The following is a 26694-nucleotide window of genomic DNA, read 5'->3' as shown; positions in this document are numbered from 1 at the left end:
CCTGCAAACAAAAGGCTTCTCATCTGAATGTGTCCTGTGGTGTGTGATGAGGTGTGATTTCACCCTAAAGCCTTGGCTACAGTTCCTGCACACATAAGGCTTATCCCCTGTGTGAATCCTCTGGTGCTTAATGAGGTCCGACTTTTCACTAATGCCTCGCCCACACATCATGCAAAGGGCTTCTCCCTTGTGTGTGTGTGACTTGTGGCTAAAAGCTTGCCCACACTTCCCTGCATACATAAAGCTTCTCACCTGAGTGTGTACTCTGGCGGTTGTAGAGGGGTGACATCTATAAAGCCTTGCCCACAACTCCCCACATATATAAGGCTTTTCCCCTGTGTGTCCTCTGATGTCTGTTGAGATGTAACTTCCTGCTAAAGCTTCACCCACACTTTCTGCACAGGAGATATCTCCACTCGTGACAGCCTGTGTCTGGAGAGGTTTGACTTCTGGCTAAAACCTAGTCCACACCTCTAAACCTGACTGCTCCAAATCCTGAGAGTTCTACCCTCTCAGGAATGTTGTCTGCTTCCCCAGAGCTTACCCTCTGGGCTGGACTGAGCTGTACCTTCAACACTTTGTTGCCTCCCTGAGAGCTTACTGGTGGTCCCTGGGGTGCGCTAGAGAAAACCACTTAAGTCCCCTTCTCATTTGTACTCCAAAACAAAGGTGTAGATCCCATTCCTTGATCTTCTGCTTTGGCCCCCCAGTGGCTTTTATCAGAATGTTGTTGCTGCCGCTGCTGGTGGTCATTTGGGCAAGGATCCCCTGGTTGGAGTTGATTTCCTGCACATGAATATGGAATAAGATGACTGCAGAGCTCATGGTGGCTGAGAAATTGCTGACCGTCAAAGGCCAGAGGGCAGAAGGCAAAGGGGCCAGGGATGGACTTCTGGCTTTGAATCTGCTGAAGAAAGTTTTCAGTCAAAGTAGTCAGAGGAAGGGCTCGCTGGGCTTTTCTTCCTTGTCTCATAGTAAGATCTGGCCCATTAATCATTCACAGCCGTTAATGTCTGTCTCTCCAAGACATGCTTCACCAGACCTATATTTCCATTCAACTTCTTTTGACTTTTTATTTGGAAATAATTTCAAATGTACAGAAAAGGTGCAAGAATAAGGACAATACAAAGAACAGCTGTATACCCTTTACCCTAATTACCTACTGCTAACATTTGTATGTTATGTATGTATATGTGTGTATACATATATGTATATATATTTTTTTTATTTGAATCATTTGAGAGTAAACTGCATACATCAATGCCCTTTACCCCTAAATACTTCAGTGTGTGTCTCATAAAAGTAGGGATATTCACTTTTTTTTTTTTTTTTGCGGTACGTGGGCCTCTCACTGTTGTGGCCTCTCCCGTTGCGGAGCACAGGCTCTGGACGCGCAGGCTCAACGGCCATGGCTCACGGGCCCAGATGCTCCGCGGCATGCGGGATCTTCCCGGATCAGGGCAGGAACCCGTATCCCCTGCATCGGCAGGCGGACTCTCAACCACTGCGCCACCAGGGAAGCCCGGGATATTCACTTTCATAACCACAATACAGTTATCAACTCTGGTAAATTTTTTTTAAAATAAATTTATTTATTTATTTTTGGCTGTGTTGGGTCTTCATTGCTGCATGTGGGCTTTCTCTAGTTGAGGCAAGTGAGGGCTACTCTTCATTGTGGTGCACAGGCTTCTCATTGCAGTGGCTTCTCTTGTTGTGGAGCACAGGCTCTAGGCGCACAGGCTTCAGTAGTTGTGGCACATGGGCTCATGAAGCCCTCGGCATTCACTTTTAAAGGGAGAGATGATGAGATCTGCTGGAGGGCTGCAGTCATGGGGTGGGAGAGAAAGAGGACTTGAGGATGACTTCATGGTCTGAGAAACTGAGTAAGCTGAACTGCTGTTACCTCGACGGGATAGTCTATGGAAGGGGCAGGTGGGGGGGTGGCAGTCATATCAGGAGCTTAGTTCTGGGCATGTGGAGACACTTATGGGACATCCAATAGATGTCAAGCAGGCAGTCTGATATATATGAATGTAGATTTCAGGGGAGGAGTCCAAGCTTGGGAGGATGACACAGACGGCTTGACAAAGGTCTGGGACCCCTCGTGCTCCTCTGTAGGTAAAGGTTTTCCACAGTAGGGGCAGAATGTGAAAGTTGCTTCAACACCTGCCACAGTCTGGACAGGAGATCATGCTTTATGGGGTCACGGTCTGGCCCTCAGACTCACTGGGCTGGAAACTCCATCTTAACTGTGTCCTTCTCAGTTGCCCCGTGAAAACTTCCGCTTGAACTCTGGTAAATTTAACATTTACATAATACTTTAACTATCATATATATTCCAATTTTGTCAATTGATCCAATAATGTCCTTTATAGCATTTTCCCTACAGTACAGGATTTAGTCTACTATCAGATATTACAATTAGTTTTCATGTTTCTTTAGTTTCCTTTAGTGTCTCTTTCGTGAGACTGGCATTTTTGAAGAATAGAGTTCTTTTTTTAGGGAACATTCCTCATGTTCTAGAATATGTATAGAACGTTGCTGACATTTTCCTATGATTAGATTCAGATTATGTACTGTAGTCAGTTTTTACATTTTACATCTTTTACTTGAATCAAAAAAAACCCCCCAAAAACCCACAGCAGAACCTATTATTCTATATATTATTCCAATAAATAATCTTCCAAGTAAGCATCAGAGGCATCTTCAACTTTGTATCTGCACTTACACTAAAATTATCTCCTAAGCCATAACCAGTTACACTGACACACACAGCTACAACCGTTTATTTCCAACAAGAGAGAACAATCCTAGGACCTACATGGGAACGTACTTTGTGACTTTTCCTATGAGAAGAAAGAGTAGATTGATGTAGGAGTCACTCAGTCTAGTGTCTCCAATGCAGAGGCAGCAAAGAATAGTTGAGCAGGGTTAAGTAACTTGTTCACAGTCACAAAGAAAGAAGAAACAAAACAGGGTTTGGGATGTGCTCTTAAATACTATACAAACCACAGATAACTCTGAACTAATCAGCATACAAAGGATTATTTTCTACTAAATCTGTCCTTAAGGGAAAAAAAAAAAAAAAGCTTCGAAGCAAATAATGAGACTCCTGCTGCTTTGACTAGGTCTCTGGAGAAAAGAAGCCAGTGAGAATTAAACCCCCTGACATAGAACAATCTGTTTGGGGAAAAACTAACCAAATTTGGCCTATAGACTAAATCTGGGGACAGGAGGTATTCTGGGCTTTGACCACAGTCTAGGGCTACAAAGCCATCCAGATCTCCGGATCAGGAGATTCCCAGACACCCAGTCCAACTGCACTGACTACTCTCAGGACAGAATGAGGGGTGGCTAAGCCATGCTGCTCCAGAGGATCTACTGAGACCAATCTTACTACTCTCAGGACAGAATGAGGGGTGGCTAAGCTGAAGGGCTATGTTCTACTTTGGTAGAAATAGGACTGAATTGATGCCCTGCCATTAGGCCGTAGCGCTACTAGGATTGCATCGATCTTCCTGTTTGTACTGTTTGTAACTATGGCCCCATCTTAAGTATTCCTAATTGAAAAACAAAGCCTCAGGAAACCGAAACTTAACCAGCCGCTCTCGCTTCTGTAACTATGCTTGCTGAACCCCTTTTGCAACCATCCAACCAATCAGACGGTGACTAGTGTCTTTGTTTAAAAGTTAACCAATCAGTGACTAGTGTCTTTGTTTAAAAGTTAGCCAATCAGTACTCCCCACCCCTGAAGGTCGCGAGCTCGTTTGTACCTGTCTATAAAAGAGCTGTACTAAACTCCATCGGGACCTCTTAGCGTCACCGGCAACGAGTGCGCGGAGGTCCAGGTTCGAACCTGCAATAAATGACCCTTGCCGTTTGGCTTTGACTCTTGTCTCTGGTGGTCTTGTGGAGGGGTCTCGTGACCGTGGGCATTTCAAAGCCATGCTGCTCCAGAGGATCTACTGAGACCAATCTTGCCAGGACCCTCATCCATCCAAAGGAAGTATTCCCTAGAGCCATGAGAGTTCTGCCTTGGGATCAGGAACAGAAGAATGGGATGGGAGCAGGTGACTAAAGCCCATTCCAATCTCTTCCTTCTTTATTCTACATTCCTAATAAATAGAACTCTTTACCTTATTTTAAAAAAACCCAAAAAACCCTGTAATGTTCAGAGTAAAAACCAAGCCCTGAGAGTGGCCCACTGGGTTCCACATTCTTTCACGACCTATCGGCTTTCTGACTCCATCTATACTCCATCCTTCATTCCCTCCAATCTGAGTCACACTGAACTCCCTCCTGATGCCTTGCACTGGCTGGTTCCGATGTCTGGAACACCCTTCTCCCAGATATACTACTGGTATATTCCAAGAACCCAGAACTGGACCTAACATATAATAGTTAATAACTACTTTTGCATGAATAAGTGATAGGAACAGAGTTAATTAAGAAAGAACTTAAAAGGTTAGGCAGAAGACAGACACGTTCTCAATACTGTCAGAATCAAAGGCTCCTTTTCATAGTCTATGTCTTGTAACATCTCATTTACTGTCTTGCAATGAGATTCATATTTAATAAAATGTCCCCATACACAGAATTTTAAAAAAAGAATGTAATGCCCTAACCAAAATATAAAAGAGAAATAAAAGCAAGTAATTTACAATAAAAAATTATGTATTTCAATATGAATTTCACAGGACTACATTAGGAGACATAATGAAGCAATGAGATGCTTACAGCTACAGGCAGATCACTGTGGACATGACAGTTACAAATGCAGACAGACACGGATGTGCCTTACTGATAACATGTGTATACTATATTGGTGACAGACATAGGTGTGCTGTATGGGTGGTAACTCAAACACTACAACCAGCAATGCCATTGGTCATGTGATGTTTTCATTTTTTTTTTTTCCAGTCGTGCTGCGCAGCTTGCAGGATCTTAGTTCCCTGACCAGGGATTGAACACGGGCCACGGCAGTAAAAGCGCCGAGCCCTAACCAATGGACCACCAGGGAATTCCCATGTTCTTCATGCTGATGAACACTTCTGTTTTTTTTTTCTGGAAATGGCATTTTATCTATCTATCTAGATATCTATCTATCTCTTTATGGCTGCGTTGGGTCTTCACTGCTCCACGTGGGCTTTCTCTACTTGTGGTGAGCGGGCTCTAGGCATGTGGGCACCAGTAGTTGTGGCATGCAGGCTCAGTAGTTGTGGCTTGTAGGCTCTAGAGCGCAGGCTTAGTAGTTGTGGCACACGGGCTTAGTTGCTCCGCAGCATGTGGGATCTTCCCAGACCAGGGATTGAACCTGTGTCCCCTGCATTGGCAGGCGGATTCTTAACCACTGCGCCACCAGGGAAGTCCCTGGTGAACACTTCTTGATAAAGTTCAAAACTATTCTCCCTTGATTTACAATCTACTATGTAAAAACTACTTTAGAATATTATCTAAAACAGATTTATATTCTAGATTCAGAGCATTACAAACAGATCCACGGCCTTGAGAGAAAAACCAGAAGAGGGAGGAAGAACTGATACAGATTTAAGAAACATTTTTAAAAAATGGAATGTGTGGATCTTGTCTGGATCCTGATTCAAATTCTCAAAAAGACTTTTTTGAGATGATCAGGTAAATTTGAACACAGACCAAGTGTCAGATGATACTGAAGCCCTACTGATAATGTGGTTACATATTAAAGAAAAAAGTCCTTATTTATTAGTTACATTGTGATATATTTAGGAGTGGTATGTCACATTATTTGGGATTTGTTTTAAGTAATTCATCAATAAAAGAAAAATATATAGAGAAAAGGAAGGATGAATCAAGTGCAGCAAAACAGTTTGAAGTATGAAATGGACCCAACAGGATCCAAAGTTTCCATGTAAAGATTAATTTACTTCCAGATAATTTTAATATAGTTCTCAGAATCAATGAAATGCATGAGCACAGAGACAGAGAAGAAGACCACCAGACGAAACAAGGTTAAAAACAAGACCAAATTAGTTTGGCCAGCTGAAAGTAAATTTAAATGGTTGACTCTTCACTGAGACAGATGGAGAAACTAGGTCAGAAGCCAAATGGAGTGAAATGGGGCCAATTCAAACCGAGGAAAACAGTTCATAACAGATCCAAGCAGACAAAAATGAATCAGAACTAATTAATTCATAGCTATGCCAAATACAGAAAATTCTTGAAAAAGCTTCTGACAGAAATTTATGTGCAAGTCTGAAAACAGGACTCTTAAGAATGCAGGAATATCCAGAATAATTTTGTATTTACCATCCTAGACAAATAATCTGTTTCAGGTTTTAAATAAATGAAGAAAAATATGATTACAATATCAAATAACCTATAAAACACAAAACGGACAGATTTAATTACACTATAAGCTTTTTTAACTTCTAGGACACAGGGAGGCCTCTCTTATTACCTTCCTCTCCTCCTTGCTCTCTGTGCTCTGATCACGCCGGCCTGCTTCCTTTCCTATCTCGGGGTCTCAGCACTGGTTGTTCCCCGGCACAGAAGAGTCTCCCACTACATCCACATATCTAACTTCCTTACCTCCTTCAAGCCTTTACTCACACCCATCTCCTCACAGAGGCCTACCCTGATCACCCACCCCTGCCTCTACACCCTGGCACCCTGGATCCCCCTTATTCTGCTCTACTTGTATTTGTATATATTATGCATATTTTATCCTCTAACATACATAATTTACTTATATATGCAATTTATTGTATATGTCACTATACTAGAATGACCAAAAAAATGCTTTATTGTTTTATTCAGAGATGTGTTCTAAGAGCTTAGAACATTGGCTGGCTATATGGTCAATAAATATATGAATGGAAAAATTAAGGAAGAGAACATATCCTCACCCAACAGGACTAGATTCCTGAAATTCTCCAGCATCACTTCTTTGTATAGGTTCCTCTGCTCAAGGCTCAGTCTCTTCCACTCTGCCTCAGTGAAAATCACAACCACATCCTCGAATTTCACTGGTCCCTAAATCAACCAACAAATTCATACTCATCAAGTCACCATCAATTTTCACATGGAGAATGGAACTGGCTATCCTGAAGAATCTCGCTACATAAGTAAGGGATCTGAGGGTTTGCAGGCTTGGGCATTACTCCACACTTGGTTTGGTGTTATAACATGCAGAAAGCAGGACTAATCTATAAGACACACTCCTTGCCCTAAAACACTTACATTTTAATTGGGAAAATTATTTTTGAATCAATGAGAAAACATTAAAGCAGAGTTCAGGAGTATGAATGTGACAACTTATAATGGATGAAATTCGAATGGAGGGTAGAAGACAAGCTATAGAAGTAAGGAAAGGCAGCACAGAGGCAGGGCTTATACTGGGCATTAAGAAATGATGAAGATTAGAGAAAAAATAAGAGGCAACTCGGACTATAGAGAAAAATGTGAGTGCCTCATGCCAGGTCTAGAATGAGTATTTGTTAACACTGATTAAAATATATTTCTCTGAACAAAAGGAGATAATGCTGAGGCACGCCAAGCTTTATCAAACTGTATTCCTTCAACCTGCTGGTTAATTGCCAAATTATCGGCCGCTCTGAAGGCTTACGCCTAAGAGCATTCATCAGGAGTAGACAGTTGCTGCCTGAACCAGTCATGTTTGTGGGTTCTGAGAGGTGCCTCTATGCGTGGAGTCTGGGTGAGATGGGGAGCGCAGGCAAGGAGGCAAGGTGGGGCACTGTAGTGAATCAGCCTGGTCAAGACCTACTATGGGACTTCCCTGGTGGTGCAGTGGTTAAGAATCCACCTGCCAATGCAGGGGATATGGGTTTGAGCCCTGGTCCGCAAAGATACCACATGCCGTGGAGCAACTAAGCCCTTGCACCACAACGACTGAGCCTGTGCTCTAGAGCCGGTGAGCCACAACTACCAAGCCCGCATGCTGCAACTACTGAAGCCCTCGCGCCTAGAGCCCATGCTCCGCAACAAGAGAAGCCCACGCACCGCAACAAAGAGTAGCCCCCACTCACTGCAGCTAGAGAAAGCCCACGGGCAGCAACGAAGACACAACGCAGCGAGGCCTCTCTTATTACCTTATTACCTTACACATACACACACGCACACACACACGCACACTTACACACAGATTTCTCTGCTTGAGAAAAGCGATTTATAAGATCCCTATCACTGTATATATTTTGACATTGCCTTTTGTAAAGCCCTCCAACCTCTCACTCAATGTGTAGGGCAATATTTGAATATATAAAATGGTTGGTAGGGAGGATGGCAAGTAGCGGTTCCTGAGAATGGCATTTCCAGTTAAATGAAGTTTAACCTTAATCTATGGAAAAATTTTTTAAGGAACATATTTACATTTTATGAAACTACATCGCTAGATCATCACTGTAAGAATGATATTACAGTCTTTATTTCAGAGAAAGAACACTGAGGCCCAGAGAACTTCCCCAAATGACAAGAAAACAACAGGACTGGAAAACAGTCCTTCACGGTTCCAGAGCCCTTATTCTCTTCACTGCAAGCTGCTTTTTCTTCCGTCATGCACCAGTTTTCTCTCACCTCTTTATTTCTTCCAAGTCTCAGAAACCTTGCTTCAACTTTCTGCATACTAGAACCATACCACATGCTTTCTCATCAGGTCTCTTCTTATTAGAATAGGTATATTCAGAGACATTTTCTCTCTTTAGTTATGCCTAAAAAGTGGTGTTGCCCTCAAGTCTCATGGTAGTCACCAAATTACTTACTTTTATTGAATTCAAGCATTATTTAATCCATTACCATCTGCTGCAACCTCTGGGTTGTCTGTGTCACTACTGCCTTGCCCTAGATTTTTAACTACCAAGCTCCTTCAGTCTGTGGAATTGAGAGACATGTGTACATCATTCTCAGCTATCTTTGATCACCCTTAATGCCTATTTTCTGACTTGCTTCCTCCTATTCTCAGGTCTATTTCCGTCTTCTATCTAGCCCACCTTCTAAGTGGTTTTTCACACCCTAGGAGTTGGTGATGTATACTCCAGTTCTACAACTAAACTAATTAAGCTTCTGTCACATCAAAGACCACAGTTGGGGGGCTGAGGTGGTGGACTGAGCCACAAGGTTACAAGCCAGAGCTTCTAGGCAGTCTTGCTTCAGAGCTAGATTCTAAAATAGATTTAAAATCCAATACACAGAAGTGGCAAAAGGAGTAAAGAATAATAATGATGCTGAATTGAGAGTGGGAAACTAGGTATAAATACAGAAATCACTGGGTGTGTGGGTTTGGGGAGGGATGTCAAATACACACCCTGACAGCCCAGGCAGTCAGGCTTTGTATAGTGTAGGAGGGAAGACATATGTCTAGACAACAAGCTGGGACCCACAATTAGGCAGCCAAGACCTATGGGGGGAATGGCGTGGGGGCCCTCTCAAGCTTTCCATGACCAGCTTCTTCTGGCATATTCTGGTCCTCATATTCTTAATAATCTTTCCCCTATTCTTCTTACATCAGGTCTCACACTTTCTCTTGCTCACACCTTGTGTCTTTCATGTTCCAGCAACTTCTCCATTTCTTTCTTGCTTTCTCTTCCCCCTCTACTTCCCTCACTTAAGCATAAGACTGGCTCAGCTAGAAGGAAAGCCAGAATTTTTGCACAATGGATGTGTTAAGAACCCAACCTGCAGAACCAAATGCCACAAATCCAAATCCCAGCTCCATTACTTTATAAAATATGTAACCTTGGGTAACTTACATAACCTCTCTGTCTTAGTTTCTACATCTATAAAATGGGTTTGATAATGACATCTACTTTCAGGGTTGTTGGATTAAATGAATTAATAAGTGCTTAGATCAATGCCTGATATGAAGTAAGTATTTGTTATTACTATTTATTATAATTAAGCAATATAATGTTTTATATTTAAGTGAGAACTGACTTTAAAGATAAATAATTTTTGGTTTTCAAAAAGTAATCAAACACTCCAGCCAAGGCAATAAGGCAAGAAAAGGAAATAAGAGCATAGACATTTGGTAAGGAAGAAACAGAACTGTCCCTATTTGCAGATAACATGGTTGTCTATGTAGAAAATCCAAAATAATCTACAAAATAGATCACAGAATTAATAAATGAGTCCATGAGGGCCACAAGATACAAGATGACCACACGAAAGTCAATCACATTCCTATATACTAGCAATGACCACATGGAAACAAATTAAAAACATAATGCCATTTGCAATCACTTCAAAAAAATGAGATAGCTAAAACATAAATCTAACAAAATTTGTACAGTCTTTATGGTGATGAAAGAAAGCAAAGATCTAACTAAATGGAGAGACACACCATGTTCATGGTTTGCGAGACTTGACACAGTGAAGATGTCAATTCTCCCCAAAATCATCTATAGATTTAAAACAATTCCTATCAAAATCTCAAGATTTTTTGTAGATACAGACAAGCTTATTCTACAGTTTATATGATAAGGCAAAGGAAGCAGAAGAACAAAGTGAGAGAGTCACTATACCTGATATTAAAATTATTACTTACTATTTGGTCACTACAATAACCAAAACAGCATAATATTGGTGGAAGAATAGACACAAATCAATGAAAGAGTACTGAGAACCCAGAAAGAAGCCAACATGAGTACATCAAATTGATTTTTTATGAAGGTGCAAAAGCAATTCAATAGAGGAAGAAGAATCTTTTCAACAAATTGTGCTGGAACAACTGGACATCCATGGGTAAAAAAATTAACATCAACCTAAAGTCTCATACTTTATTCAAAAAATTATTCAAAATGGGTATTAGATTTAAATGTAAAACTATAAAACTTTTAGAAGAAAATATAAGAGAACACCTTCAAGACCTAGGGCTAGGCAGAGTTCTTAGTCATGACACCAAAACCATGATCCATAAAGAAAAAATAAATAAACTGGACTTCATCAAAATTAAAACTTTTGTACCACAAAAGACTTCCACACCTCTTCCAGAAAACAGAAGCAGGGGGAGCCCTTCCTAACTCATCTATGAGGCCAGCATTACCCTAATACCAGAAAAGACATTAGAATACCCCAAACCAGACAAAGACATTAGAAAGGAAAACCACAGATCAGTATATCTCATGAATACAGACACAAAAACCCCCAACAAAATACAAGCAAATCAAACCCAAAAATGTATAAGAAGAACTATACACCACAACCAGGGTGGACTTATTATAGGTTTGCAAAGCTGGTTCAACACTTGAAAAGCAATCAATGTAACTCACCTTAAAAACAGGCTAAAGAAACAAAATCAGGGACTTACCTGGCGGTCCAGCGGTTAAGACTCTGCGCTTCCACTGCAGGAGGCACGGGTTCGATCTCTGGTCAAGGAACTAAGATCCCACATGCTGTGTGGTGCAGCCAAAGGAAAAAAAAAAACAGGAGGGTTTGGCTGGTGAAGCAAGGATTTTTTTTAGAGGGGTGAAACTATTCTGCATAATACTGTAATGGTGGATATGTGGCACTATGCACTTACCAAAACCTCAGAACCTTACAGCACAAAGTATAAACCTTAATGTGTGTAAATTTAAAAAATTCATTTAGGAGGTCAGGGGATCCCAGGATGGAATGAAGAATGTGAAAAAAATGTATTACAAATATATGAAATAACCTCCCTAAAGGTGGTGGAGAAAAAAGGAGCTAATCTAAGTAGCTTACTTCGGAAATGAGTGGCATCTGTAGACAAAAGGAACTATATATAAGTAAGTACTATATGCTAATTGATAAAGCTGTTTTCCACAGGGGCACAGGTAAACAATTCTGAAGTCACTATACTTATAAACTGGAATTGAAAAATTAAGTGAGTGGATGGTGAATAGTGGAAGTCAGGTTTCTCACTGTTGGTGGGAGGTTATAAATAAGCAAGGTGAGGAGGCTAGAATGATCCATGTGGTAATGGATTTGAGCTGGAGGCATCAGAACAAACTCATCTTTAGCTTAATATAATTACATAAAGAAATATTTATAAACGAGTATATACAGAGATTAGTATACACAATCACATTTCTTTTCTCTGTCAGCCGAGAGGGCCTGGAAGCAATGACACTCCAGTAGCAAAGGGCACACCTAGCATACAGATCTTGGTTTCTAATATCATTCTCCAATGAAAGGAGCAACGGCTGATCTGAGGACTGGAGCAGGACATAAACAAAATGAGCCTGGAGCATACTGTAGAGCCAGAAAGTAAGGAAGTACTTAAAAAAGGCAAAAAACCACAATAATGGGAGTACGTCAAAGGGACACAAGAACCAACTAAAGAGCTCCTGAAACAATATGAGCAACAAAATAAAGTGATACTGGGTTATAACCCAAAGTATAAAATACATAACCACGACTCATACTGATATAAATAAATGAATAAATCAAATAAATAAATAAATGGAGGAGAATAGACAAATTTCCCATGCAGAACAATTCCAAACAATTTATGTAGTTACTCGACCCTCCAAGAGGTTGACTGTACCCACACTTCAAGTGGGCTCTGCATAGTGACTTCTTTCCAGAGTATAAGTTATGGGGAAGGCAGGGTAGTAACTTTACAGTGTAGAAACCTGACAACCCTCCTTCTGCCAAATGATCAAGGTTAACATTAACAGTGGTAAGGAATGCTGATACTATCTATCATTGGCGTGATGTGATAAGAAAAGTATTTCACCTCTGTGGTGTTCCTCCCAGAAAACTGTATCTCAGTCTAATCAGAAAAAACATCAAGTCTCACCCATACCTGATTTCAATGATAAATAGATGAGAATTTGGACTTGGAGTATGCTGGAATGGGTTAAAACTTTTGGGGCTGTTGGATTGGGGTAAATGTATTTTGCATGCTAGAAGGATGTGAATGGGGGGGACGAGGATGGAATGTTATGGACTGAACTGCATCCCCCCAAAATTCATAGGTTGAAGTCTAACCCTCAATGTGACTCCATTTGAAGACACGGCCTTTCGGGAGATAGTTAAAGTTAAATTACATCATAAAGTTATGGTGTCCTTATAAACAGAGGAAGAGACGCCAGGAATGTGCATGTGAACAGAGGAAAGGCCATGTGAGGACACACAGTGAGAAGGCAGCCATCTGCAAGCCAGGAAGAAAGTTCTCACTAGAAACCAACCCTGCTGGCACCTTAATCTTGGACTTCCAGCCTCCAAAACTATGAGAAAATAAATGTCTGTTGTTTAAGTCACCCAATCTGTGATATTCAGGTATGACAGCTGAAGAATACTAAAACAGTATCTCTTACTCAAAGTGACGCCTAAAATAATGAGGATTTGTACCCACTTTCTCTGGTTACAGGAACGCTGGATGTTTATTTTTGTAATAATAGATGTCCCAAATGTAAAAAAAAAAAAAAAATTGGACAAATCCCAATTAAGGGACAATCTATAAAATACCTGACCTAAACACCTCCTTGGAGACATGACAACCAATGTAGTACAATAGCCTGAATGGGATATTGGAACAGAAAGAGGACATTAGGTAAAAACTAAGGAAATCTGAATAAAGTATGGACTTAGTTAATAATAACATAAAAATTGGTTTATTAATTGTGACAAGAATACCATACTAATGTAAGATGTTAATAACAGAGAAAACTAGATGTGGGATATATGGGAATTCTTTTTATATACTATCCTTGCAATTTTTCTGTAAATCTGAAACTATTTTAAAATTAAATTTTTATTTTAAAAAAACCTTAAAAAATAGTGTCATTCCAATACACTAACATCAAAACAAAACATGAAATACTGAGAGATAAATTTAACAAAATATGTGCTGGACATGTACATCAAAAACTGTTAAGATTCCTAAGATAAAGATCTGTATAAGTGAAGATATACTGTGTTGATGGACCAGAAGACTCAATAATGTTAAGATGTTAGTTCTCCCCCATACTGATGTAAAAATTCAAAGCCATTCTAATCAAAATCTCATTGTAGGGCTTCCCTGGTGGCACAGTGGTTAAGAATCCGCCTGCCAATGCAGGGCACATGGGTTCGAGCCCTGGTCTGGGAAGATCCCACATGCCGTGGAGCAACTAAGCCCATGTGCCACAACTACTGAGCCCACGTGCCACAACTACTGAAGCCCGCGTGCCTAGAGCCCGTGCTCTGCAACAAGGGAAGACACCGCAATGAGAAGCCTGCACACCGCAACAAAGAGTAGCCCCTACTCGTCGCAACTAGAGAAAGCCCGCGCACAGCAACCAAGACCCAACGCAGCCAAAAATAAATAAATAAATTTATATTAAAAAATAATCTCACTGGGGGCTTCCCCGGTGGCGCAGTGGTTGGGAATCTGCCTGCCAGTGCAGGGGACGCGGGTTCGTGCCCCGGTCTGGGAGGATCCCACATGCTGCGAAGCGGCTGGGCCTGTGAGCCATGGCCGCTGGGCCTGCGCGTCCAGAGCCTGTGCTCAGCAGCAGGAGAGGCCACAACAGTGAGAGGCCCGTGTACTGCAAAAAATAATAATAATAATAAATCTCACTGTAGAAACTGATAAGCTGATTCTAATATTTAAATGAAAATGCAAAGGACCTAGATTACACAAAGCAATCTCAATAAAGTGTTGGGGAGGCAGTAGAAATAAGGCAGTTACTTCCCTGTTAGAAAGTGATTTGCTCCCAAGTCACTCTCATCTCTGACAATCAAGGTTGGTATCTGTGGTCCTGGGGCCTGGAAACTGACCATCGCTAATGCAAAATTCCCTGAGGAAAATACCAATGATGTAGCTGCTATGTTTTCTGTCCTGTATCCTTTCACGAAGCTACCTAGACTTAATGCAGAGTTAAAATGCATTGTGTACCATTAATTTGATTGTCAATCCCAAACCTAAGGCCATTCTTTGCGGCTGTGCATTGTTTTAACAGCTACAGGCTAACACTTAGTCATGTCTTTCCCTGAACTATTTTGTTTTAACTGTCTTCATCATAATTACCAGGTGTCATTATTTCCTATTTCTATGCATTATTTCCCAAAGACTACTGGCTCTTTGAGAATAAGGACAGTGTACTTACATTCTGTTTGGCTAGTTCACAGAATTTTACACAGTCCTGTACCCAAGAATTAGTAAATTACACTTTTGGTGTAGAAAATAAGATGGGATCAGGGGAGCAAGGGTGGGATGAAGCATCAGAACAAGAAGGTGAATTCTCCATGTTCTTTTATTATTGAATAGTTTTCTAGGACGAAAAAAAGTCAAGAAGGCCTCACAGAAAACTCATGGCTTTGAGAGTCAGAGCAATCTGAGTTCAATTTAGGTGTTCATGTGTGATTATAAGAAAGTCACGAAATCCCTCTGAACCAGACGTCTCCCAAAGGGGGACTCTCTTTACCTCATAAAGTTGTTTTAAGGATAAACACAGGACTGAAATTACGGATGAAACAGTACCATGTCTTAAATTTGCTTTAAAATAATCCAGTAAGGTTGGAGATGAAACAAAACTGGCCATGAGGGCTTCCCTGGTGGCACAGTGGTTGAGGGTCTGCCTGCCCACACAGGGGACGCGGGTTTGTGTCCCGGTCTGGGAGGATCCTGCATGCCGCGGAGCGGCTAGGCCCGTGAGCCATGGCCGCTGAGCCTGCGCGTCCGGAGCCTGTGCTCCGCAACGGGAGAGGCCGCAGCGGTGGGAGGCCCGCGTACCACAAAATAAATAAATAAATAAATAAATAAAAATAAAACTGGCCATGAGTTGATAGTTACTGAAGTAAGTTGATGGATACATGAGGGTTCATTAACTCTTTTCTTCTACTTTTAGATATGCTTGAAAATTTCAGTAATAGTTAAAAAGAAGTCCAGTGTATAAGACTAGACTATGAGATACTATTAAGGTAATATAATTATTTGTGTGAACTCTGATGAAGGGAACTTTAATAGTGCATTTTAGGACTTTAATAACCCCACGTTTTTATTAAAAGTTACCCTTTGGGCTTCCCTGGTGGCGCAGTGGTTGAGAGTCTGCCTGCCGACGCAGGGGACACGGGTTCGTGCCCCGGTCCAGGAAGATCCCACATGCTGCGGAGCGGCTGGGCCCATGAGCCGTGGCCGGTGAGCCTGCGCATCCGGAGCCTGTGCTCCGCAACGGGAGAGGCCACAACAATGAGAGGCCCGCGTACCACCAAAAAAAAAAAAACTAAAACAAAACAAAACAAAAAAGTTACCCTTATGTTTTAGAATGCCCTAAATTCTTCATATTAAATTTAGTTATGATTTTCTATAAGCTCAAAAAGTTAAAAAAAAACTAAATGCAGAAATCATTTTAAAGTGCCTAGCACAACGGCAAACACAGGCGTGAATGCTGATCTGATGAACGTTGATGGCCACCTCAGTGTTCATCTCTGCCTCCCTCCCCAAGAAAGAGAGATGAGCTGAATCTCTGAGAAATAAGCTAGCATTTCAGAGAAGAGAAAGGTGGCCCCAACTCACCAGATATCTAGGCTTCTCCTCTTTACCAAGTCTGGCAGAGTCCTTAAAAGACAGAACTGGGGGAAGAAACAGCAGCCTTGAGAACCCAGGCCTATCAGGTTTATTCCTGAGAACCCTTCTGAGTCTCAGCTGTGGCCACTTGTGCCTTCTCACCTGAATCAGAAGTCTCAGCCCCTCCTTATCCCATCCAGGACCTCAGCTCCTCTCACCTCTCACCTTAACGCCTGAGTTAACCTCTACGGTCTACACCCCTTCCCTGTTCACTTATGTTTTTAAAGAAATACTGATCTTAATTAAATATAATAAGGTAAATTCTAAGTACCCATCATCTTTCCACCCTAAAAATCAGCAAAACTGTTCCGACAAGGCATAGTTTTTTTCCCCATACTTGTTACATGGCTCCAGTTACCCGCCCCCCAGAAAAAATGTTTATGAAAATTTTAAACACAGAAATATAAATGTGATTTAAGAAAAATGAATTTTAAAAATTTCAACGTTTTTCCTTACTTTATATACAAGAGCACTAGTAAAGAGTAGAAGGTATTAAAGACCACTACAACAGCATTTCTAAAATACAGCTTGCCTTACTCCCCTTAAAAACAAATTACCTTGGTGGCACAGTGGTTAAGAATCCACCTGCCAATGCAGGGGACACGGGTTCAAGCTCTGGTCTGGGAAGATCCCACATGCCATGGAGCAACTAAGCCTGTGCGCCACAACTACTGAGCCTGTGCTCTAGAGCCCGCGAGCCACAACTACTGACCCTGTGTGCCACAACTACTGAGTCTGCGTGCCACAACTACTGAAGCCCACATGCCTAGAGCCTGTGCTCTGCAGCAAGCAAAGCCACTTCAATGAGAAGCCCGTGCACCACTATGAAGAGTAGCCCCTGCTCGCTGAAGAGTAGCCCCCACTCGCCGCAACTAGAGAAAGCCTGCAGACAGCAACAAAGACCCAACGCAGCCAAAATAAATAAATAAATTTATTTATTTATTAAAAAAAAAACAAATTACCATGGAATTTTAAAAGGCAAGGCTTTAACATCTTGGATGCCTAAAACTAACACAACATTGTAAACCAACTATACTCAAATAAAAAAGAAAAAAAAAAACCACCACCACCACACACACACACGAAACCATCTTGGGTGGAAGCTTAAGCTTTCCCTGCCATCTCTTCAATGAGAGGAAATAAAAAGAACATGTTTCTGATCCCTGCGGAAGGCATCACTAAAGGAGGGTCTTAGCAGTAGCCCTAAGCTTCCTCCTTGACACCCCTCACATCAGTGAGAAAGAGGGAGATACTGATAAGGCATACCTGTCTACAAGACATATGGAAGCTTATAATTTGACCCACTCCTGCTTGGGCTCCTCAGAGGGTTACAGTGTGGTTAGTTGGAGGGATTTAGCCAAGGGTGGCCTTGTCCTCGGTATTGGGGGAAAAAAAAAGGTCCTCAAAGTGATGATGACGTCAGCTCTGTTGAAATAATCACCATCTGGGGAAACACTCTAAATGGACCCCAAGAGCAACCCTGGCTTCTGTACTAAGCTGAGGAGAATGTGTCAGATGATTCAAGAAAGACATTTACACAATACAGCCTCCTACATGTCTTAGAAAACCATCATTCTGTCCCGTAAAATGTCCCAAATCTACACATTCATCCAGAACTGCACATCCCTGTGAAAAATGAAGCAGTTTAAAATTAAAAATAAAATTATAGTGTTGTTTGATAAGGATCTTGGGCAATTTGTCAAGTCACAACCATAGTTAGCACTGTGGTTTGAGTGATTTAGCTACTGTTTTTCTGACATGGCCTTCCTATAAGCAACGAGGTTCCTGAAGATAAATGCAAAAGAGGAAAAAAAAAATCCAGTAATCTTACTATTGCAAGTTCTAAAGTTTTAGAAGAAAAAAATGAGTACCACATTTGACCACTCCCAGTGGCTAGATCTGAGCAGCACACAAGGAGGTGGCTCCTCAGTCTGCTCAGAGCCTCCCCCTGCCAGAGACAGGGTGGCTCTGATCCCACTAAGCCGGTGGGAAAACTGAGGTACACAGAGTAGCCTCACACAACTAAGTTGAGCCTCACACAGTTGAGGATCCCTCAACTGACTCTTAGGTGTCATCCTCTCTCCCCATCATGAGACCACTGAGCGGCAAGAGGTGTTGGATGACAGGCACAGTCCAGGACTTCACCAGCAGGTGCCTCTGTCCATGTTGGACACTCTGCACAGCATTCAAGGAAGTCAAAGATCCTTTCTAGCTCAGTGTACTACAAAATATCTTTGCCATTCGTTACAACAGGGAAAATCATTCTCCTTTTAAAGTTCAACTTGGTGGTTACTGTCTCTACTTTCTTCAATTTTACTGTCCTTCAATTGAACTGGACCTGACACATTGGGCAGAGGTAGAGCCCATCCTCAAAGAGTGGACAGAAGGAGACAGAGAAGCCCCCTACCACAGGACAAAGAGCTAAGTGCTGGACCAGGGGTTGGCAAACTATGCACAGAACAAATCTGGTCTACTGCCTGTTTTTATACCATTCGTGAGCTAAGAAAAGTGTTTATATTTTTAAACAGTTGAAAAAGTAAAAAACAGAATATTATCACATGGCACATGAAAATCATATGTAATTCACATTTCAAGGTCCACAAATAAAGTTTTATTGGAACATAGCAATGTCCATTCATTTACCTATTTGGCTGCTTTTATACAACAGCAGAGTTGAGTAGTTGCTACAGAAACCATGAAGCCCACAAGGCCTAAAATATTTACCATCTGGCCCTTTACATAAAAAGTTTGCCAAGCCCTATTCTAGACTGCACTTGTTTGTTATATCCAAAGTTATTTGCTTTGGACTCTGGTCTTCTCCCCTGAGGTCTTTGCCATTATTGAAGCAATTTGACTTTTGGCATTCAGATGGCAGGCAGTTGTCAGAAATGACAGCTGTGCATCTTCAGGTCCTGTTTTCCTTTTTTTTGATTCCATGTTTCACTGCCTGCACAACCCACCTTCAGTTTACCAGCTAGTCAGTTGTTGGTTTGGAGGCCAATTAGCTTGAAGCCCCTATGGGCCCATTCCAACATGGACTCTGGTTGATCTCCAGCTCTTCAGGACTGCTGAGAAGGGCCTGCCAATTCATACCCTGGTTTTTTCCAAGGCCTGGTACATGGCCTTCCTATAAGCAACCAGGTTCCTGCAGGTGGCCAGGTTAAAGTACTGGCTGAGCAGTCTCAGGGCCACCTGCTTGCTCAGAGACACCTCAGAGAACTCACCATCACCAAAACACTGGACCCATCTCAGGCCAGAAATGACCTGGTGCTTGAAGGCAGCCTTCCAGAACACCACCATGACAAGCCACCAGGGAAAACCCTTGCATTTTCCCAGATGAAGACCTGTCCTGATCCCTCACTGCCCTTAAGTCTCTGTCCTCTGCAACTTCCTTCAGGGTCTCTAAGCTCTCCTATGGGATATCCTGGGCACAGGGAATTGCTTCTTTGGGGTGCCACATCTTCCATTAGGTCTGGGGTATGGTAGGGGCTAGCAGGGGACTACCATACCAGGCCTGCCCTAGATACTGCCCATTGCCTCAAGGACTTGGTAGTTGAATACTGACAGGAAAGACATCCACAGGACTCATATCTGCCAGACTTGAGCGGGGCACTGGGGAGGAACTATGCCTCTCCCAGTTGGAGACACAGTCACCATTTCAGGTTTGACAGCTAGGCTTTCAGATGGAATCCTGGTTCCACAAAAGAGTTTTGGCATCACTGGAGTGTCAGAGCCAATCCCATCTTCCCCTTCAATACCTCAGTGCCCATCCGCTCCTGCCTATAACTTAAGAGGTCTAGACACCTCCCTCTTAGACAGTCATGAACTTGATCTGCAGCCGCCACTGGTCTCTGGGGTGCCAGTGGTCTCTAGGACTAGGGCAAGGGAGCATCTTTGGCAATGAAGTACCGGTTGCTATAGGCCCTATGGGTGATGTGGAACTCTTTTCTTCCCACTGGTATTCTCCCCTCTGCTGAACTGTGTAGTGTCTCTTTTCACTGACTCCTTAAGTCCAGGGGTTCAACTCTGGCCACTTCGAAAGAGTACAGTTTGGCCCTGCTGAGAACTTGGCTCAAGCATAGCTTCCCAGCCAGGTGCTAGGCATTCAATGCCTTGGCTTCCAAACTTCTCTGGCACTGATACCAAAATTACATTTACTTGGATCCCTCCTGTATCAGGGGTCCCCAAGATCACCCCCCCCATTCACTCACTAGAAGGACTCTAAGGATTCAACACAGTTGTAGTCACAGTTAGGGCTTATAACAGCAAAAAGATACGCAATAGGATCAGCAAGGGAAAATGACACAGGCAGAGTCTGGAGAAATCCATGCACATGCTTCCTCATGCTCTCTCCCTCCCATAAGGGGACAAAGTGAGTTTCCAACAGTGAAAAATTCAGTAACGTATGTGCAGTGTTTCTACTCAGGGGAGGCCACTAAAGCCTCAGGTGCCCAAGGTTTTTATTGGGGTTAAGTCATGTAGGCACCCTCTGCTGAGAAGCTATAAAAATTCCAGACTCCCAGAAGGAAGGCAGGTGTCAAAGTACAGTGAACTATACCTGTTAGTTAGGGAATAGGTCAAGTGCCAAGTTCCCAGATGCCAGCAAAGGGCCAACCTTGCAAGCAGGCCTTCTAAATATAGCAGCCTCAATCCTACACTGTTAAATCTTTCCACACATTCTCTTAACCCTTGTACCACCTGCTGGACACAGCTCACTGACTCACCTGTTAGTCTATCAAGGGAAGCTCTGAGCATCCACCACACAGGCTGTAGCTATGTAGCCCACAGGCTGCTGCTTTGGCTACAAAGAAGTATCACGGGCCTGATCAGAGAGGGGGAGCCACCTCCTCCAGCTCTGCTTCCACAAGCACCACCCCCTGCCCCCCTGGAAAATCACAAATGGGAATAACATACCTTAATGGGGGATCCCCAAAGTCCCCCAAAACTTGAGACCCTCAGCCCCACAATATCCATACCTGCCTTGGTGTGAGTGCCAGAGAGGGAAAGGCCCCTACTGGAGCCACACAGCAGCCAGAGGCTCCCCTCCATCAGCAGTGTCCAGCTACAAAGCCACCTGAGCACTGCGGCTCCCGCCAGTTACCTCACTCAGGACCACTTGGCACAGCCTCCCTCCCTTCTTCCCATCACACTTTGGCCTTTGTCAGCCATCTTTAAGGAAAAGGAGAGGAGGAGAGGGGAGGGGAAGAGATCAGGTCTTCAGCTAGCAGCCCAAGGTCTAGATTATCAGGTTGCTGCTAGCACCAAATTGCTCAGCCACTTTGGATAAGCCCCATGATTAGCATACTATTTCTTTTAAGGCAGAGACTTCAACAACCCCCACTACTCCCACGTCTCCAACTCTTCATGGAAGCGGCAGGTAATACCATGGCCATGACGGAACAGTACCTGGGCTTCTATTCTCAGACCCTGTGCAGGGCATGCAATGCCCAGCTTCTGGCTCCGCTGGTCTAGGTTCCAGCTGTAGTCAATTCCCTGTGCTCTAAGGAGTTTCTACAATACTGAGTTGTTTTATGTTTTTTGTTTTTTTTTGCGGTACGCAGGCCTCTCACCGCTGTGGCCTCTCCCGTTGCGGAGCACAGGCTCCAGACGCGCAGGCTCAGTGGCCATGGCTCACGGGCGTAGCCGCTCCGTGGCACGTGGGATCCTCCCAGACCGGGGCACGAACCCGTGTCCCCTGCATCGGCAGGCGGACTCTCAACCACTGCGCCACCAGGGAAGCCCAATACTGAGTTTTGAACCAAGTCCCATCAGTTAGGTAGAACCGCAGGCCCTACAGTGTCTTCTGGGAAGCTGTCTATCTTCCATTTCAGTATCTGTAAGGCATATGACCCCATCAGAAGTTTGCATTATCTGTCTCACCACAAACCTGAGTCAAAGACCTCCAGCAACATGGCCCAGAGAAAGGCAAGCAGTGTTAGGGAACTGCTGTTACCGAACCTGAAGTGCTGCAGACTCCTTGACTAGAGTCTCAGTCCACTGCTGACTACTGTCCCTTTGTGACCACTCAGGTTCTCCTGCTCCAGTAAGCCTTGACTCATCCTCCAATGTCACAGGCAGAGGTGTAACTCCCTCTTATGTCCAACCTGGGTCTCTTCTCAATCACACCACACTACATGTTTACATTTATGTTTCTCCATCTATCTCCCTTCTAGAATGTGAGTTTATTCAGGAGATCATAATAGGATATGCAGGTAGATGAAGAGTCATACCATGCTTCTGGACAAGGTGAATTATACTGCAAGCCAATCAATTCCTTCCAAATTAAATAAACTCAATGCAACACCAGCCGGAATCACAACAGAGATTTTTTATGGCTCTAGACAAGATAATTCTAAAATTCCTTTAAAGAAAATATATAAGAATAGTCAAGAAAATTATGAAAATAAAGACTAAGAAGACTTGTCTTCTAAAATCTGACAACACACTATCACGCCGTAGTAAAGCGCTTTAGCAGTAGTGCAGCAATAGAGTAATGAAACAGAATAGAAAGAAGGGGATGCATACATTGAACTCTTTTCAATATGACTATTTATTTATTTATTTTGGCTGCATCACGTGGCATGCAGGATCTTCGTTCCCCGACCAGGGATCAAACCCATGACCCCTGTAGTGGAAGCAGAGTCTTAACCACTGGACCGCCAGGGAAGCTCTTCAATATGACTTTTTAAGAGAGAGGAAGTTGAAGGGAAACTCTGACCCTGAGACTATGCCAATTTGTTCTCACCAATCTATAAAAGCTGGAACAGAAAGAAGAAAGCCCCCAGATATAACTTCATGTTCTTACAGCCTTTTTCCGACTTACCCTATTTTCTCCAGGACTCCTCCAACTACCTGTCCCTGACAGTGCTTAATACAATTCTTCAGACATTTTTGTAATCCTAGCAATTAGGGTAAATTCCTCAGACTGGATTGTGCTATTCCCAAGTATTTGCTTTCCTTCTCTGCAAGAGTTACACTTCCCCACCCACTGACATCAGGCACATACAAGTGACTTGCCTCACCAGTGAAATGTGAGTGCAAATGACATGTCTCTCTTCTAAACAGCGACTTTAAGAGCCACTATGTGGTTTCATCTCTCTTGCTCTTCTCCCTCTGTCACAGTGCTCCTTGCCCACATAGGGTCTGCCCTTTCACCCGTGATCATGGATCGAAAGGACACAAAGTAGAGCCAAAGCTAACCCACTAAGGGTTAGATAGGATTCCAGTTAAACTGCTGTTGTTAGACTGCCATTGAGATTTGAGGTCATTTATTACTTCAGCATAACTTATCCTACACAGCTCTTCTCCTTCCAGAACTACCACTAGCAGTAGCTAACACTGATTAAGCAGGTACCACTTACCAGGCACTGTGCTAAGTCCACTGCTTCATTAATCTTCATGACAAAGCCATGATGTAAATACTGCTGCTACCTCTATCTCACAAAAGAGGGAACCAAGAACTGGGAGGTTAGGTCACTTGCTCACAAGACTGTATCACTCCCAAGTGGCAGCGCCAAGCCTAGTATCTAAGCTTCTGGTTTCAGAGTAGCTTCATTTATCACTGCTTCAATAAATGCCTATCGAGCCAATGACTGAATGAAAATGCAGAGTGACCAGACATCTAGAATTCACACTGAAAAAGCCAGACTTTTCAGACTGACAAGGAGAAAAGGATCACTATCTGACTGATAAGCTAGGTTATGCTCTGGCAACAAGTGACCTCCAAAAATCTAAGTGCCTAAAAGCAATTAAGGTTTTTTCCCCCCTCCCTCATGATACAGGTCAATCACAGATTGGTCATATCTACAATTCAGACTGCAGAGTAAGAAGGATGGAAGGATGAATGGATGGATAGATGGATGGGTGGGTGGGTGGAAGAAAGGGCAATCTAATCATAGTATGTGGCAAATATGGCATCGCAACTCAGTGAGGAAACAGTGCCTCTTTAATAATTGATGGGAGCAAACTACCATCTACATGGCAGTTCAGTATCTATTAAAAGTGTAAACATGGCTTCTAAAACCAAACCATTAGAATCTTCTTCACCTTGGCAGAAAAGAAAACATGAGTCTCAGGAGACATTTGGTTGTGAGATGCATCCTCCTCCAATCTCATGCTCTCAAATCACCATCATGTCCTTACTTTTCTCTCTACAGCATGACCCACCCCAGGAAGGCTCATGGTGGCTAGGGAAAAGGAGCTGAAAAAGCCATTCTGCAGGAACCTCCAACAGAAACATGCAATGTGGTAGATACAGACCCCTCAGACAAGACAGGGTAAGAATGCCCTCCAGACACATCAGCTCCTCTAGGAAGCCTTCCCCAAGAGGCTAGGAAGGCTCTACCAGATGCAAAAATATCCCTTCTCACAGGGCATTGCTATCCAAGAGCAATATGAGAGCTACAGTGCCAACCAAACATGTAATTTAAAATTTCCTGGACTTCCCTGGCAGTCCAGTGGGTAATCGGGAAAATCCCACATGCAGCGGAGCAACTAAGCCCGTGCGCCACAACTACCGAGCCTGCACTCTAGGGTCCGTGAGCCACAGCTACTGAGCACGTGCGCCTAGAGCCCGTGCTCCGCAACAAGAGAAGCCACCACAATGAGAAGCCTGCGCACTGCAATGAAGAGTAACCCCCCTCTCCGCAACTAGAGAAAGCCCCGGCGCGCAGCAGTGAAGACCCAACGACAGCCAAAAATAAATAAATCTTTTTAAAAATAAAAAGTGAAATTACCTTTAATAACATTTAACCCAACATATCTAAGATATTATCATTTCAACACATAGTGTTAAAAAGTTATCATAGGGCTTCCCTGGTGGCGCAGTGGTTGGGAGTCTGCCTGCCGATGCAGGGGACGCGGGTTCATGCCCCGGTCTGGGAAGATCCCACGTGCCGCGGAGCGGCTGGGCCTGTGAGCCATGGCCACTGAGCCTGCGCGTCCGGAGCCTGTGCTCCGCAGTGGGAGAGGCCACAGCAGTGAGAGGCCTGCGTACCGCAAAAAAAAAAAAAAAAAAAAAAAAAAAAGTTATCATAGTTTATACTTTTTTCCCAACCATCTCTCTCTTTTTAAAAAATATTTATTTTATTTACTTATTTAGGCTGCGCCAGGTCTTAGTTGCAGCACGCGGGATATTGGTTGCGGCATCTTTAGTCGCGGCATGCAGACTTCTTAGGCGCCGCATGCGTGTGGGTTCTAGTTCCCCGACCAGGGATCCAACCCGGGTCCCCTGCATTGGGAGCGGAGTCTTACCCACTGGACCACCAGGGAAATCCCCCCAACCATCTCTTGGAAATCAGGTGTGTATTTGACACTTACAGTACATTTCAAAAAGACGTTAAATTTTCAAGGATTAAAGGGAAGTATAGTCTCAGCAAAACAATAACCTTGTGTCTGATGGAAAAATGTTTTAGACTTATTCATTATTCAGATAGATATTAATTAACTGGAAGTAAAATTAAGAAGGCAGTTCATCAGAAGCATTAGCCACACCTGAAGCGTTCAATAGTCCCTGGCAGCCAACGGCTGCCGGAGTGGAGAGCGCAAATGGGACCCCCGCGGCGGAAGTCGAGGCGGGGAGATTTGGAGAGGTAGCTGCAAACCACGAGGATAGGGTACTGGACACCAAGGGAGGAAACCCTGCCCCACCCACAAGGAAGGCGAGCAGTCAGGAGGGGTGAACTGCACAGCCCACAGCCCGCACCCTCCATCTCCACACCTCCTGAAGGACCAGCCTCAGCCTCGGATACCGCCCACGCCAGCCCGGCGCCTGAGGTCGGAGAGCCGGGGGGAGACGGGGGGCGCGGTCACCCTCTTCTCGCCCTGGCACTTCGCCAGCTCGCCCGACTCACCGTCCACTGCCAAGCTGGAATTGCTCCCGCGAGGTCCACATCTGCGCCTGGGTAGGCAAAGCGGCAACGATAACGGTACCACCGTCGGCGTCCAGTCGCTAAGCGATCTCACAGCCCGCCCCTGGCCACGGGCGGTGCAGAGGGAAGGACGTGCATCTGCAGGAAGTGCGTCACGGCGCAGCGCGTGGCCTGCCGGGAAGCGTAGTTTCAGGACAGAAAGCGACCCCCGCGGGTCGGAGAGAGACTGTATTATCGCGTTAACCTGCTGATTTCTCCTCCGGACGTTTTCTGTTTTTACCACCGGTACCCATAAGCAGAACGTAATCTTGTTTCCAT

The 26694-nt window shown here is 43.6% G+C and overlaps 1 protein-coding gene across 1 annotated transcript; it reads right to left on the bottom strand.

The window, feature by feature from the left end:
* Positions 1–285: 285 nt before the first annotated feature.
* On the bottom strand, positions 286–26694 carry ZNF589 (zinc finger protein 589). Its single transcript, XM_024751435.1, is given in 7 exon segments — positions 286–475; positions 478–874; positions 876–907; positions 6885–7011; positions 16457–16512; positions 26257–26405; positions 26657–26694. Coding segments are annotated over 7 exon segments (900 nt in total). The 3' UTR covers positions 286–374.

This window comes from Neophocaena asiaeorientalis, unplaced genomic scaffold (genome assembly GCF_003031525.2).
Source record: "Neophocaena asiaeorientalis asiaeorientalis breed wild unplaced genomic scaffold, Neophocaena_asiaeorientalis_V1.1 scaffold221, whole genome shotgun sequence".
Lineage (NCBI taxonomy): Eukaryota > Metazoa > Chordata > Mammalia > Artiodactyla > Phocoenidae > Neophocaena > Neophocaena asiaeorientalis.
Note: the sequence above shows the minus strand (reverse complement) of the source record. Positions and strands in the feature narration are given on the sequence as shown.